Genomic DNA, 12,164 nt, shown 5'->3' with positions numbered 1-12,164 from the left:
AAAAAGGTGAAAAAATATGAAAAGCTGTAGAGTAAGAGGGCTGGAACAGGTTAAAATGGTGATAACATATGAAAAGCTGTAGAGTAAGAGGGCTGGAACAGGTTAAAATGTTGAAAAAAGGCTAGAAGGTGAAAAGTTAAAGGCTGAAAGAGCTTCAAAAGGTGAGAAAATGATGAAAAGCTATTCAGTAAGAGGGCTGGAAGAGGTTAAAATGGTGAAAAAAGGATGAGAAGATGTAGAGTAAGAGAGCCAAAAAAGCTTAAGAAGGTGTAAAAGGATGAAGTAAGAGGGCCGAAAAAGCATAAAAAAGGTGAAGAAGGATGAAAAGCTGTAGAGTAAGAGGGCTGGAAGAGGTTAAAATGGTGAAAAAATGTGAAAAGCTGTAGAGAAATACGGCTGGAAGAGGTTAAAATGGTCAAAAAAGGCTAAAAAAAGGATAAGCAGTAGAGTAAGAGGGCTGGAGGAGGTTAAAAAAGTGAAAACATATGAAAAGTTTTAGAGTAAGAAGGGATGGAAGAGGTTGAAAAGGTGAAAACGTGAAAAGCTGTAGAGAAAGAGGGCTGGAAAAGGTTAAAATGGTCAAAAAAGGCTAAAAAGGGATGATAAGCAGTAGAATAAGAGGGCTGGAGGAGGTTAAAAAGGTGAAAACATATGAAAAGTTGTAGAGTAAGAAGGTCTGGAAGAGGTTAAAAAGGTGAAAACATGTGAAAAGCTGTGGAGAAAGAGGGCTGGAAGAGGGTAAAATGGTCAAAAAAGGCTAAAAAAAAGGATGATAAGCAGTAGAGTAAGAGGCTGTAAGAGGTTATTAAGGTGAAAAAATGTGAAAAGCTGTGGATAAAAAGGGCTGGAAGAGGTTAAAATGGTGAAAAGGGGCTAAAAAGGATGACAAGCAGTAGAGTAAGAGGGCTGGAAGAGGTTAAAAATGTGAAAACATATGAACAGCTGTAGTAGGTAAATAGTACAGGATAGTGAAGACGTAGCATGTAGGTGAATGGTACTCTGATGTGAAACAGTAGGCGATAATGGTATGGTATGCCCAATGAACAACAGTACAGTACATTTTTTGATCACACTGCCCCTCATTATCCTCACTTCAAATAAAATAGGATGATGATATTGTAATCAATCCATCCATCTGTGTTGAATATTTTGAGCTTTATATTTTCAGACTCAGCATGTATGCATGATTTCAAAGTGGCTCACCATTTCATCAGGATCAAAATGAAGTGGTTACCATACCTGCTTTTGACATGTGCTTCGTTGTCACAGGAATCCTCGAGAGGAAGGCGTTGCACTGCTCAACCTCCTCCCCAAGAGTCGAACCAGCCCCCTCCTGATACGCTCCACTCCATTTTACCTTTAAAAAGAAAACAAAAAAAGAAAACCTAAGTGGCAACAATCTTATGCAGGTTTTCAGGGAAAGAACATCTAATTGACATGAAAAACCGAAAGAAATGGCCTCATGGTGAGGAGATCCTGAAGCTCAGGGCATTTCTCAGTCACTCTCCGGAGGTAAGGCCAGTACTTGCATGCCACATCCATAGCAAAAAATGTCACTGGCTTACAGGCAATTTGCCTTTGGAGGTACAGGGGGTAGGCAAAAATCTCCCCCCTGAACATATTGAGGGCACGAAGGAGAACCCCATTGCGACACACAGCGAGTTCCAGGCCCTCCTCGTCTGTTTTCCCTGATGATTTGTTCGACGTTTCACGTGCCGCTGACCACTGCCCTCCACAGACACCTCTTCCAGAGACCTAAAACATGGAAGATGGTTAACACAGTCTAAACTTGTTCAACCAATGTCCTCTTCGTTTTATAGGTAAATATAGTAAAGTTATGCAAGCTTACATGATTGGTTGAGGAATGGACATAGTCCACGAATCTGGCAACGTCATCATCTTTAGCGATGAAGACGCCATCAAAAATGGCTGGTTCCTCAGATCTAAATAAAAAGACATACAAACACTTTCGATATTCATATGATTTTCAAATTCACAGCAGTTACTTTCAAAATGATGAGCTGTCTATGCAAACACAAAAATTAGTAATTACCTTGCTGCACTCTTGAACCTATAGTGCTTGCGGTTCCCATCAACTGAGACAGCAAGCATGTCTGGGCTGCACGCTGGGCAGTCGAAGTGGTCCTCCCTGCACAATTTCTCCACTTCAAATAGGACAGCCTCCGACTCCAAAAAGCTTGTCCGGAAGCTGTCTGCTGTGATGTTTCCAGTCTGTTTCAAAATAGAACAATAAAAGAGAACAAGAAATTAAAGAACTGTGACAAAGGGTCAACATAAATGTTAGTGTAGTGTAATATAGTGTTAATGTTCATGTATCATGTTCATATCATTAGCATGCCCTCACAGTATTATCTCTTGAGTAAGACTTCTGTGATTACTTACATGGCCAAAGTGGACAGTCCGTCTGTCCAGCATTCTTAAAAATGCTTGGCTTGACATCCCTGGTGCTGCCATCTTCACCTCTTCAAAAGAAAAAAGGATGTCCAATGCATATACTGTAGACAAGTGAGAGGTGGCAGGCCAGTAGTCATTGGATATTATGTCATCCAGTCCAGGACTCCATGAGGCTTCACATGCTTTGCATCGAATCTCAGGCAATTTGAGATCATATCGCCCTGGAAAAAGAAATAAATATGTTTGTAAGGGATAATCGATGACAGGGCAAATATCAAAAGTTAATGCATGGCCGATCTGGTATTTGCTTATGTTTATGGAATTTAGCAGATGCTTTTGTCCAAAGCGACATAGAAAAATACAACAATCAAAATGATCACATTGTAATTTTAATTATTATGTAAATTATAAAATAAGCTAAGAAGAGAATACAAAGCTATACAATCCCAGGGAATAGGAACAGGTGCTAACATCAATAACCCTAATTGATGTTGCAGGCGTTAAAAATCAATTTTGCAACAAACATCACTCATACAAACTATCTGCATCTGCATGATGCCTCCATGTTCATATGACCCAAAGCTCTTGTCTAAGGAATGCTTCAAGGACCGTGCTGAATTAATGCCACAAAGAATTAGGCTCTTCTGGGTGTGGCAAAATACCATCTAACCTATTAAAGCTTGGCTTACCCTTTTCATTCAGTTAGGGCAGTGAGGAGTGACAGAAAGTGAGAGGGATAGTTGATATGGGTTGTGATCTGGAAATAACTGTGGGTGACATTCTGTAGCCACTTATACAGAATGAAGTGACCCCATCCCCACCCCTGAAGTTCTTCTTACCATTCATTGTAACCACAACTATGGACTTTCCTGCGAAGACACTGGATGATCCTTCACGACAACTGCATATTTTTGCCGGCATCTCCAAAGGTATAACACGCTCTTAGAAAAAACATGTATGAGAAATTAACTTCATGGCTTCATCGAATGATCAGAAATCAGTATTTAGTTTTCCAGGTGATAACTGGAAAAAAAAATTGTCTGAGGAGGGGACTCTCAAAAACTACAACTTACCACACTGGGTAAGAACCCTTTCCACAACACAGGTTGTCTGAGGCAATGGTTGGAAGAAACCATGTATCATCGCGTTCCTGTTGTGGAACACTCGATCCTGATGGACCCTGACGTCACACTGGCCACAGAGGAAAGGGTGTGGTCGGCAGTCACAACAGCGGATAACCACTGGATGGTCTTGACACTGTTGGCAGACTCGAGTTGCCACATGTTGTTTGCCCACCATGGTGTTGACAAGCCTGGGTCTCTCTTTCGCCCACCACCCTGAGATCAGATTCTTTCAAGTCGACCAATCGGTGGAGGCTTGAGGTGATGTTTCAGCCTGATACAGTTCCTTACCTAGTGAGCACTCAAGCTCTTGAAGGAAAGACTCTGTTAAGACAATGCACAATATTGAAAATCAATGGCTTATAACAACAGAAGATAATGGTATTGAATAATGGTCATTTTGAAATGTGTAATAGCTGCCATCTATTGCTCAAACACAAAAATATGAAATGTACATTCCTATCGTAATCAGTGAACATACTGTTTTGCACCAGTGCAGTCAAAATAAAGAACATACCAGCAGTAACTGAGAGCAAGTTGCTGGTCACTTCCCCACTGGTTTCAGGAGCCATGAGCTGATGAGAGTCATCAGTCTTCCGACCCTGGCTGTGACTGGGACCTGCTGTAGCAAAAAAGCTTTTGCTTTTTACACTCAATGACACAAATTTTAGGGTCTCAATTTCCTTGATGCTAGGCACAGGTATGTAATGATAACCTCACATATGTTCTAATTTAGACCCAAGACTTGTGATCATGTTGTATACCATTCCAAGATTAACTAGATTTGGAGATAAAGTCTACATTTTAATTAAAATGAATGTAAAACAAATCTGACCTGCTTGTTTTCGGGAAGATCTGGGCCTGCCATAAATAATGTTTCCCTCACTGTCCCTCTTAATCCACCTAACACCTTGCTTGCTGTTTGCGGAATGGCTGGTGGAAGGCTGGCTGGTGGATGGTTCTGCCTCCTGGTGCATGCTAATGAGCTGCTGGAGGCCAGCCTGATCATCAAGGTCCCTCATCTCCTCCTGGAGCCGGTTCGGCTCAGGACCAGGATCAGACATTGCAAAGGGAGAGAGAGAGAGAGAGAGAGAGAGAGAGAGAGAGAGAGAGAGAGATATTATTGTTAACATTGTTATCGTTAACATTTTTTCTGTAATCCTGTAGGCTTTGGCAATATTGTGAACCACAGTCATGCCAATAAAGCTTGTTGAAATTGAGAGAGAGAGAGAGAGAGAGAGAACAATACAAAAGTAGAGACAGACTGACAAGATACTAGACAAACGTGGCTCTTAAAAGTGCCTTTTTTGTTGTTACAAAACGCTGCTAATCGGTTGTTGGAAGTGAGAGAGATAAAGGAATCTGTTAAGAGAGAGAAAAACAAATCAATATAATATAGAATACATCACCAAATTACAAAATGAATATTTTGTGTTGTGTTAGTCCATACTTCACATGAAATGGTTAAAAATTCAGTTCACAGAGATTAAAAATGAAAAGTTCACGTTTTTAATACACCATTTCAATTTTGAACTAGTTCACGTTCAGTTCATTTTATTAAAGCTATAACATTATCCTTAACCTAGCCTTATTATATGGTATCTTTGGTGTCCATGGATGTTTATGAACTTGCAAATAATTTAATTGAAGTCTGGCAATTTATGGCGTTGTGACAGGGTTAACTTGAATGCAACATTTTTTATTCAGATTTGAACCTCACATAATCTGAGCTAGTTTAGTGACAAACAACTAAATTGCATTCAGTTCATCGTTCTAGAAAAAAAGCGCGCTAACTCTTAGCTAACTATGTGCAGCACCTTGTATAGCAAATTGCATTTGGTGCAAAAAGAGGTTGTTTTATGGTGTCTCTAGCCTATGCAATCGCATACAGTGTGCTCATACATTACCAATAAATACAACTACAACTGGCAACAACTTTACAGCATATTTTGCTTGCTTGCTCAGGGCATGCTGTTTAATTTTTAATTCAAGATAGCAGACAATACTTACGCGGGATGTCGGAAAATGCACTGGTCCTAAGGAGTGTCGCATACAATGACGTATCACTGTTAAAGTAGTTGATTGGCCAACGTGATGCACCATGCACGATAAATGATTGTCTGAACGAAAATGCGTCTTCTTATAAAATATTTATTTATTTGTTATCCGATTCCACATACTCAGGATAAACATCTGTAACACAAAATACATCACCTGAAACCGAAACTTCCAGTGCAGGCAAGCCGCACGTTAGCTAACCCCCTTGCGTCAAAATCCGGCGATGAGGGATTTGCATTCAAATCTATCAGATGACCCTCTGCGTCGGAGATCGACGCCAGGGGGATATGACCAAACGTCAGTATGTGACGAGTAGGGACAAGACTGTGTTGGTTGTGGAAAAAGGCAAAAAAAACACTTGCATATGTCCCCATTGTTCCAATGCTCCAGAAGCTGCTTAACAAAACTGACGTGTTAGACAAAGCTATGTCAGAAAAAGTCCATGTACTGCAGGAATACAGGTCTTATGCAGATGGGCAGTACTTCAATGAAAATTCTCTTCTTGCAAGCGATGAGTTCACAATTGCTCTTGGCCTTTACATTGACGACTTTGAAGTTGCCAATCCTCTAGGTACGTCAAACCTGAAACATAAAATGTGTGCAGTATACTGGGTCATTGCAAACATACCTGCAAAATACAGGTCCACCCTCAACTCAATCCAGCTTGCTCTACTATGCAATACCTCTACAGTTAAAGAGTGTGGTTATGCAAAAGTTCTGCAACCTCTCATCTATGATTTAAAGATGGTATTTACATAGAGTGTGAAGGGCACAGTCTTATGTGTTGCCGCTGATAATCTTGGTGCTCACACTCTTGCAGGATTCCTGGAGAGCTTCAGGGTCGACAAGTTCTGCAGATTCTGTCTAGCGAGCAGCAGAGATGCACAACAGCAAGAGGTATGTTCTGGATTCTTTCAGCTCAGAGACAAAGACTCTCATGATAGGCAAGTGCAGGAGGTGAGAGAGGACACAGCACTGAGTCAGACTTATGGTGTGAAAAGAGCATGTCCATTAACTGAAAATCTCGAGCACTTTCATGTGGTCACCTGGTATTCTCCTGACATCTTGCACGATCTCTTTATAGGCATTGTGCCAACTGAGTTGTCTTAAAAATCTGATAAGCAAGAGGTATTTCACGTTAGATACACTAAATCAGGCCATCAAACACTTTAATTATACATTCACGGACAAAACAGATCGCCCTTGGATGATCGGAAAGGGATTTTCCACCAAAGGAAGCATTGGTGGAAATGGCCATGAGAATTGGTGTCTCATAAGGCTCCTCCCATTTCTTATTGGTCACTGTGTTCCTGAGGGTGATGACACTTGGGAAATTCTGATGCTTCTTAAAGACATAATCGAGCTGGCTGTGGCACCAAGGCATACTGAAGAGACACTGCATTTCATAGAATGTAAACTAACAGAACACAGACGGCTGCTGCAGTCAACTTTTCCAGGTTTTCGGTCAAAGCCAAAGCATCACTACCTGGAACACTATCCTTACCTTGTGAGGAAGTTTGGTCCCTTGTGCGATGTTTGGACAATGCACTTCGAGGGGAAACACAAGTTCTTTAAAAAAGCAATTCAGACTGCTCAAAACTTCAAAAATGTTGCAACGACACTTGCTACAAAACACCAGAAAGCAGTCAGTTACCATCTTGACTGCAGTGCATTTTTCAAACGATCGGTGGAAATGACAAGGGTTACCCCAGTTTTGCTTGCCTCTTTTCCTTTGAATGTTCAGAGAGTATTTGCTCGAGACATTGCAAAGGTAGAGTCTGTTCTGGATGTGTCATCTGTCTGCATAGATGAAATCATGTATCATCCAGGCATGATTCTCTCTTTTGGCTCATGCTCAGGCCTCTCTGAATTTGCCCAGATTGAAAAGATTGTTACAGCTAACACAGAAATCCTGTTCATCTGCCTCAAAATGACCGCATGGTACTGTGAGCATTTGAGATCTTACCAACTTCTCTGTGGTGATATCCCCTCCACATATGTGGTCAAGATATTGGAGCTGAATGATGTCCTCCCGTTATCAGCATACAGGGTCCAAGGAGAACTTATGGTAACATTAAAACGATATGTTATTTGCTAAATTCTTGTGTATATCCTTTCTCCCCAGATGGCTCTGCAGGAGAAATTCATCATGAGGGTTATTGTCTCAGAGGGAGACATCAGAAAGTTGACAATGACAACACGACCGGACACACTTGAAGATTTGATTGGCTGGCTTAAAGGCACTCTCCAAGCAAATTACAACTTCATCCTACAGTACCAAGACCCTGACTTTAACAATGAACTGTTTAACCTTGAATATGTCTCAGAGCTCCCAGATAAGCCAACCATTAAAATCATCCCTATGATTGAATTGGTACCAGTCACTGAACCAGTCGAACAATCTTCATTGTGTAGTGACACAAGCAGTCTGGCAGACACCGAGATCCTGTCCAGCTCCTCTCTGGATAGAAGTGTGCCATGGCCAAATTTTCAGTTGATGTTGAGTACCGACTCCGTCAAGGTAACTTGTTATATCTCAGGGATGGAACCTATCTCAAAGTGACAAAAGAGCTAAAGCATGATATCCTTGAGAAATTGGCTGAGGTCATCTATGCATTTGATGCATACCCAAAAAAGGAAGATTTAGCGGCTGTTGCACAAGCTTTAGTAGAAACGTACCCATGTCTTAAAGAAGCGGGGTCACCCTCTGGCTGTGTTGGATGGAAGAACAGTTTGAAGTTCAAGGTTGGAAATTACAGAGCCAAAATGTGCAGGCTGGGCCGACTTGACGTCACTGTCAATAGTGGTAAGCGTGGAAGATACTCTACAAATGGCGACCCTCCAAACAAGGACATCAAGAAGCCAAGGAAAGGAGAAATAAATTTCCTGCCTCAGTATCCAGAGGGGTTGGATGACCACAACCTGGAAGCAGCTCGCCAGGTCCTAGTCAATGAGATGATGAAGGCAAAGCCAAATGGGTCCCTTATTAAGAAAGAGATGGATAGGACCTTTGCTCTTCGGAGAAAAGAAGTTGTGACAGACAAGCCTGCAATTACCCAGATTGTACAGCAATGGCCAGCACTTTTCTCCGAAAGCCAGGTTTGTATGCCTGTTTTGAGTATTTACAAAAAGTGGTTAACACTGTGTGACCCAAATCATGTTGTGTTGAGGGTCATAAATGTCTTTCATTTGACCATGGGCCTATACATGTTGGGCTATGTTTTATATTTTCAGGTGTGTTACGAGTTCACCCGAGTGGTGGGGAAAAATCTCAAAGAAAACTTCTTTGAGGCACTTGACCGTTTCTTCTTCAGGAAGAAGAGGGGCCTCAGTGGACAGCTTTTAACTGACCTTTTACGTCAGACAAAGGTAGGCTGACTTGTCTACCTAAGCTGACTGCCTCTATTGCCTCTCTATTCTTCCCCCCTTTCTTCTCATCTCATTACTTTTCATTGCTCTTCCGTTTCCATTTCCTCCTCTTTTCTCCTACTCTATATACTTTGCTCTTTTCTTGTTTTTGTCTCTCCTCTTCTGTCCTTCTATCCACTCCTCTCTACTTTCTGTCCAGGAAGTTTGTGATGAAGTAATTAAATTGTGGCGATTTTCTGGAATCTATTTAACCATATACAGTATGAGTGTACTTAGTTATGTCCACTGTCTTCCAGAGCACTGAGCCAACAGACATCAGGTGCCTTTGTCTTCGGGGACTGCCAGTCGTCTTGGGGGATAACCCCTCTGCGTTCTTCAAAACCTGCTCAGTAAGTACTGAAAAAGCTCTCCATCTCTGCTGAGCTACAAAACCATTTCAGCACACAGGTTTTCAAACAGCTCTTGTAATGCACAGTTCAAATTATGGCAATTTAAAATTGGTGTTGTCCTTTCTTAATTTTTGTCAACACAGCATTATTGACATTACAATGTCCTCTCTTTGTCTGTTTCTTTTTCTGTTAGGATGCAACTGACAAGGACTTGTACAGTGAAACTTCAGTGGGAATCCTCTGCATTGAAGAACATCCTCAACTCAACCCATCCAGAGTAAGCATCGTCTTGGAAGGGAGTGTGGTAATGGAGGAGCTGGCCAACCTGCCACAGGCTTTCGGTGTCCTTTTTGGACTGATTTATGCCTTGCACTTGGATTACCCCAAGTGCATGAAAAGCACCTTCCACTTTATTCAATAGGTCATGCTAAATCTGGGCAGAGGTGAGCTGAAACCCAAAATTCAATCTTTGAAGAATCAACTATCTGTTTTAAACAGGGGTCTGAATACTTACACCACTGCTCTGGATCTGAGTGCTTGGTTATTTGTAATGTTGCACTTTAAAAATACCATGTTTACGGTTGGCACTGTTTGATATGCAAGTTTTTTATGCATTGCCACTGATTTTGCTGTTTGATTCCATCCTGATTGGTGTATGATTCATGTTATTAGCACTGATCTAGCAATTTGGTTCCAGTACTATTTCTAGCTACAGTATGTTTTATGGCATTGGCACTGATTTTGTAGTTTAATTCCATGCTGATTGGTGTATGATTCGTGTTATCAGCATTGATCTAGTTTCATTCCTATTGCATTGGCATTGATTTTGTAGTTTAATGCCATCCTGATTCACAAGAGTGCATGAAAAGCACCTTTCACTTTATTCAGCAGGTCAGGCTCAACTTGGGCAGAGGTGAGCTGAAACCCAAAATTCAATCTGTGAAGAATCAGCTATCTGTTTAAAACAGGGTTCTGAATACTTATACCACTGCTCTGGATCTGAGTGCTTGGTTATTTACAATGTTGCACTTTAAAAATACCATATTTACTGTTGGCACTGATTGATGTGATTGATTGAATTTGCGATTTGATTCCGTGCTGATTGCTGTATGATTTGTGTTATTAGCGCTGATCTAGTTTAATTCCTAATGCTACCTATGTTGTATAGCATTGGCATTGATTTTGTAGTTTAATGCCATCCTGATTCACAAGAGTCCTATTTGATTTTTTGATTGCAAACCTATTTTGTTTGATAACATGATAAAGACAAGTTTTATAACATGTAGACAAGAATGTACTCTTGTGGTTTTGCTTTTTATTTTCTTAATTAATTTAATCTGTATAGTTTTTTTTTTTTTTATCAAACAGATTTTATTTTACTCTTCAGATTCACTCAAGTTTTCATCAAACATTACTTAATTTTTTTAGGGCAACCAGTTTCCTAAAATTTTTTAAGTAAACTCAACTTATCCAGGTTTACAGTGGGGAGATTCAGACGCTACATCGTAAAGTGGATGATATGGAGAATAGAAGCTGCCGCAACAACGTGAGGCTGGTGGGGCTCAAAGAAGGGATTGAGGCAGATAACATCTACGCGGTGCTTGACAATATCCTGTGCTACACATTGAACCGACCGAGCGGCCAGCTGGCCCCGGAGATAGACCGTGTGCACCGCGCGCTAAGGCCGATGCCAAATCCTGACCAGCCACCGCGTCCCATCATTCTACGCCTGCTGCGCTGGAGAGACAAGCAAGACATCATCAAATCCGCCACCGGGAAACAGCTTACCTGGAGCGGTCAGCGTTTCTCAGTCTATCGGGACTTTTCTGCGGAAGAGTCGAGACGAAGTGCCCAATATAATGACGTGAAAAAGCGGCTTCACAAGGCTGGGGTGCACTTTGGCCTCGTCTACCCGGGGTCCCTCATTGTCACCATGAACGGGCAAATGTTCACCTACAACTCGCCCAAGGATGCAGAAAAGGAGCTGAAAAAGCACCTTCCGGAGTTCTTCTGACCGGGGAAGGCCGTGCCCATGATGATGGAGCTGCTAATATACAGATAGGCTACAGGTTGGATCCTGAAAATAACTGTTGCTTATGACCCACCAGCGGGTTTATGATAATTTCTCCCCTCTCTCTTTGTTCTTTTATGTATTCCCCATGATCGCTAAAATAGATTATGACAGTCGCTATGAGTCAGTCTAATTCAGGGAATTAATTACTATTATAATTATTTATAGAAACATATACTTTTCATAATCTAGGGGGATTGAATTTGAGTTGTATTGTAAGCATATGAAAAGGGGGAGCCGGGCCCTAGTTGTGTTTTCACCATATCATTGCGGATATGGGAGTTTGTGTCCCACCAGCTGTCTTGATAGCCAGATTTGGCCACTTGGCCGTTATGTTCTTGTCTTTGTAATTCAATTGTTTTTTTCCTTTGTTAAATTGTGTTTATATATCCCTCTCCCTTATTGATGCAAGAGTGTCACCTTCATTAAGTTTATGTTCATATGCTTCTGCAGCGGGCTCTGGGTGCACACGAGAATGCTGTCTCACCTGTCTAACTTGTGGTTACTTAAGGTGTGCGCCATCAGTATTTTGATTTATATGATGCATTTGTTATATTATGGATAGTCAATTGAACAAAATTACTTTGGTCAGTTTGAATGTAAATGGAATCAACAATCCAATTAAACGATACAAAATGTTGATGTATCTTAACTCTATTAATTGTGACATTGCCATGCTGCAGGAGACCCATCTGAATGCTACAGAATCAAACAAGCTGAGACAGAAATGGGTTGGGCAGG

The 12,164-nt window shown here is 41.2% G+C and overlaps 2 protein-coding genes across 2 annotated transcripts; one reads left to right on the top strand and one right to left on the bottom strand.

The window, feature by feature from the left end:
* Window positions 1–1,423: 1,423 nt before the first annotated feature.
* Window positions 1,424–4,601, bottom strand: LOC115576279 (uncharacterized). Its single transcript, XM_030408798.1, has 8 exons — window positions 4,372–4,601; window positions 4,054–4,158; window positions 3,489–3,845; window positions 3,255–3,356; window positions 2,404–2,636; window positions 2,054–2,232; window positions 1,850–1,943; window positions 1,424–1,755 (listed from the first exon to the last, which is right to left on the bottom strand). The coding sequence occupies exons 3-8, from the start codon at window positions 3,712–3,714 to the stop codon at window positions 1,429–1,431; spliced, it is 1,161 nt and encodes a 386-aa protein (XP_030264658.1). The 5' UTR covers window positions 3,715–3,845; window positions 4,054–4,158; window positions 4,372–4,601; the 3' UTR covers window positions 1,424–1,428.
* Window positions 4,602–6,148: 1,547 nt separating this feature from the next.
* LOC115575096 (uncharacterized) lies at window positions 6,149–11,366 on the top strand. The gene is made up of 6 exons (XM_030406941.1): window positions 6,149–6,491; window positions 7,720–8,693; window positions 8,829–8,963; window positions 9,260–9,352; window positions 9,546–9,629; window positions 10,827–11,366. Exons 2-6 carry the CDS (start codon window positions 8,073–8,075, stop codon window positions 11,364–11,366), a joined length of 1,473 nt encoding a protein of 490 aa, XP_030262801.1. The 5' UTR covers window positions 6,149–6,491; window positions 7,720–8,072.
* Window positions 11,367–12,164: the final 798 nt, after the last annotated feature.

This window comes from Sparus aurata, chromosome 23 (assembly GCF_900880675.1).
Source record: "Sparus aurata chromosome 23, fSpaAur1.1, whole genome shotgun sequence".
NCBI classification, from domain to species: domain Eukaryota; kingdom Metazoa; phylum Chordata; class Actinopteri; order Spariformes; family Sparidae; genus Sparus; species Sparus aurata.
The sequence above is the reverse complement of the archived record's forward strand: the minus strand, read 5'-3'. Positions and strand labels throughout refer to the sequence as shown.

Excerpts from the sequence above, each read along its gene's own strand:
- LOC115576279 (XM_030408798.1), bottom strand. The coding sequence starts at position 3,714 with ATGGTGGGCAAACAACATGTGGCAACTCGAGTCTGCCAACAGTGTCAA. Across the intron at positions 1,944-2,053 it reads AGGTTCAAGAGTGCAGCAAG|ATCTGAGGAACCAGCCATTT; the intron begins GTAATTACTAAT and ends CTTTTTATTTAG. Across the intron at positions 1,756-1,849 it reads TCCATTCCTCAACCAATCAT|GTCTCTGGAAGAGGTGTCTG; the intron begins GTAAGCTTGCAT and ends TCCATGTTTTAG.
- LOC115575096 (XM_030406941.1), top strand. The coding sequence starts at position 8,073 with ATGGCCAAATTTTCAGTTGATGTTGAGTACCGACTCCGTCAAGGTAAC. Across the intron at positions 8,694-8,828 it reads CACTTTTCTCCGAAAGCCAG|GTGTGTTACGAGTTCACCCG; the intron begins GTTTGTATGCCT and ends TTATATTTTCAG. Across the intron at positions 9,353-9,545 it reads CGTTCTTCAAAACCTGCTCA|GATGCAACTGACAAGGACTT; the intron begins GTAAGTACTGAA and ends TTTTTCTGTTAG.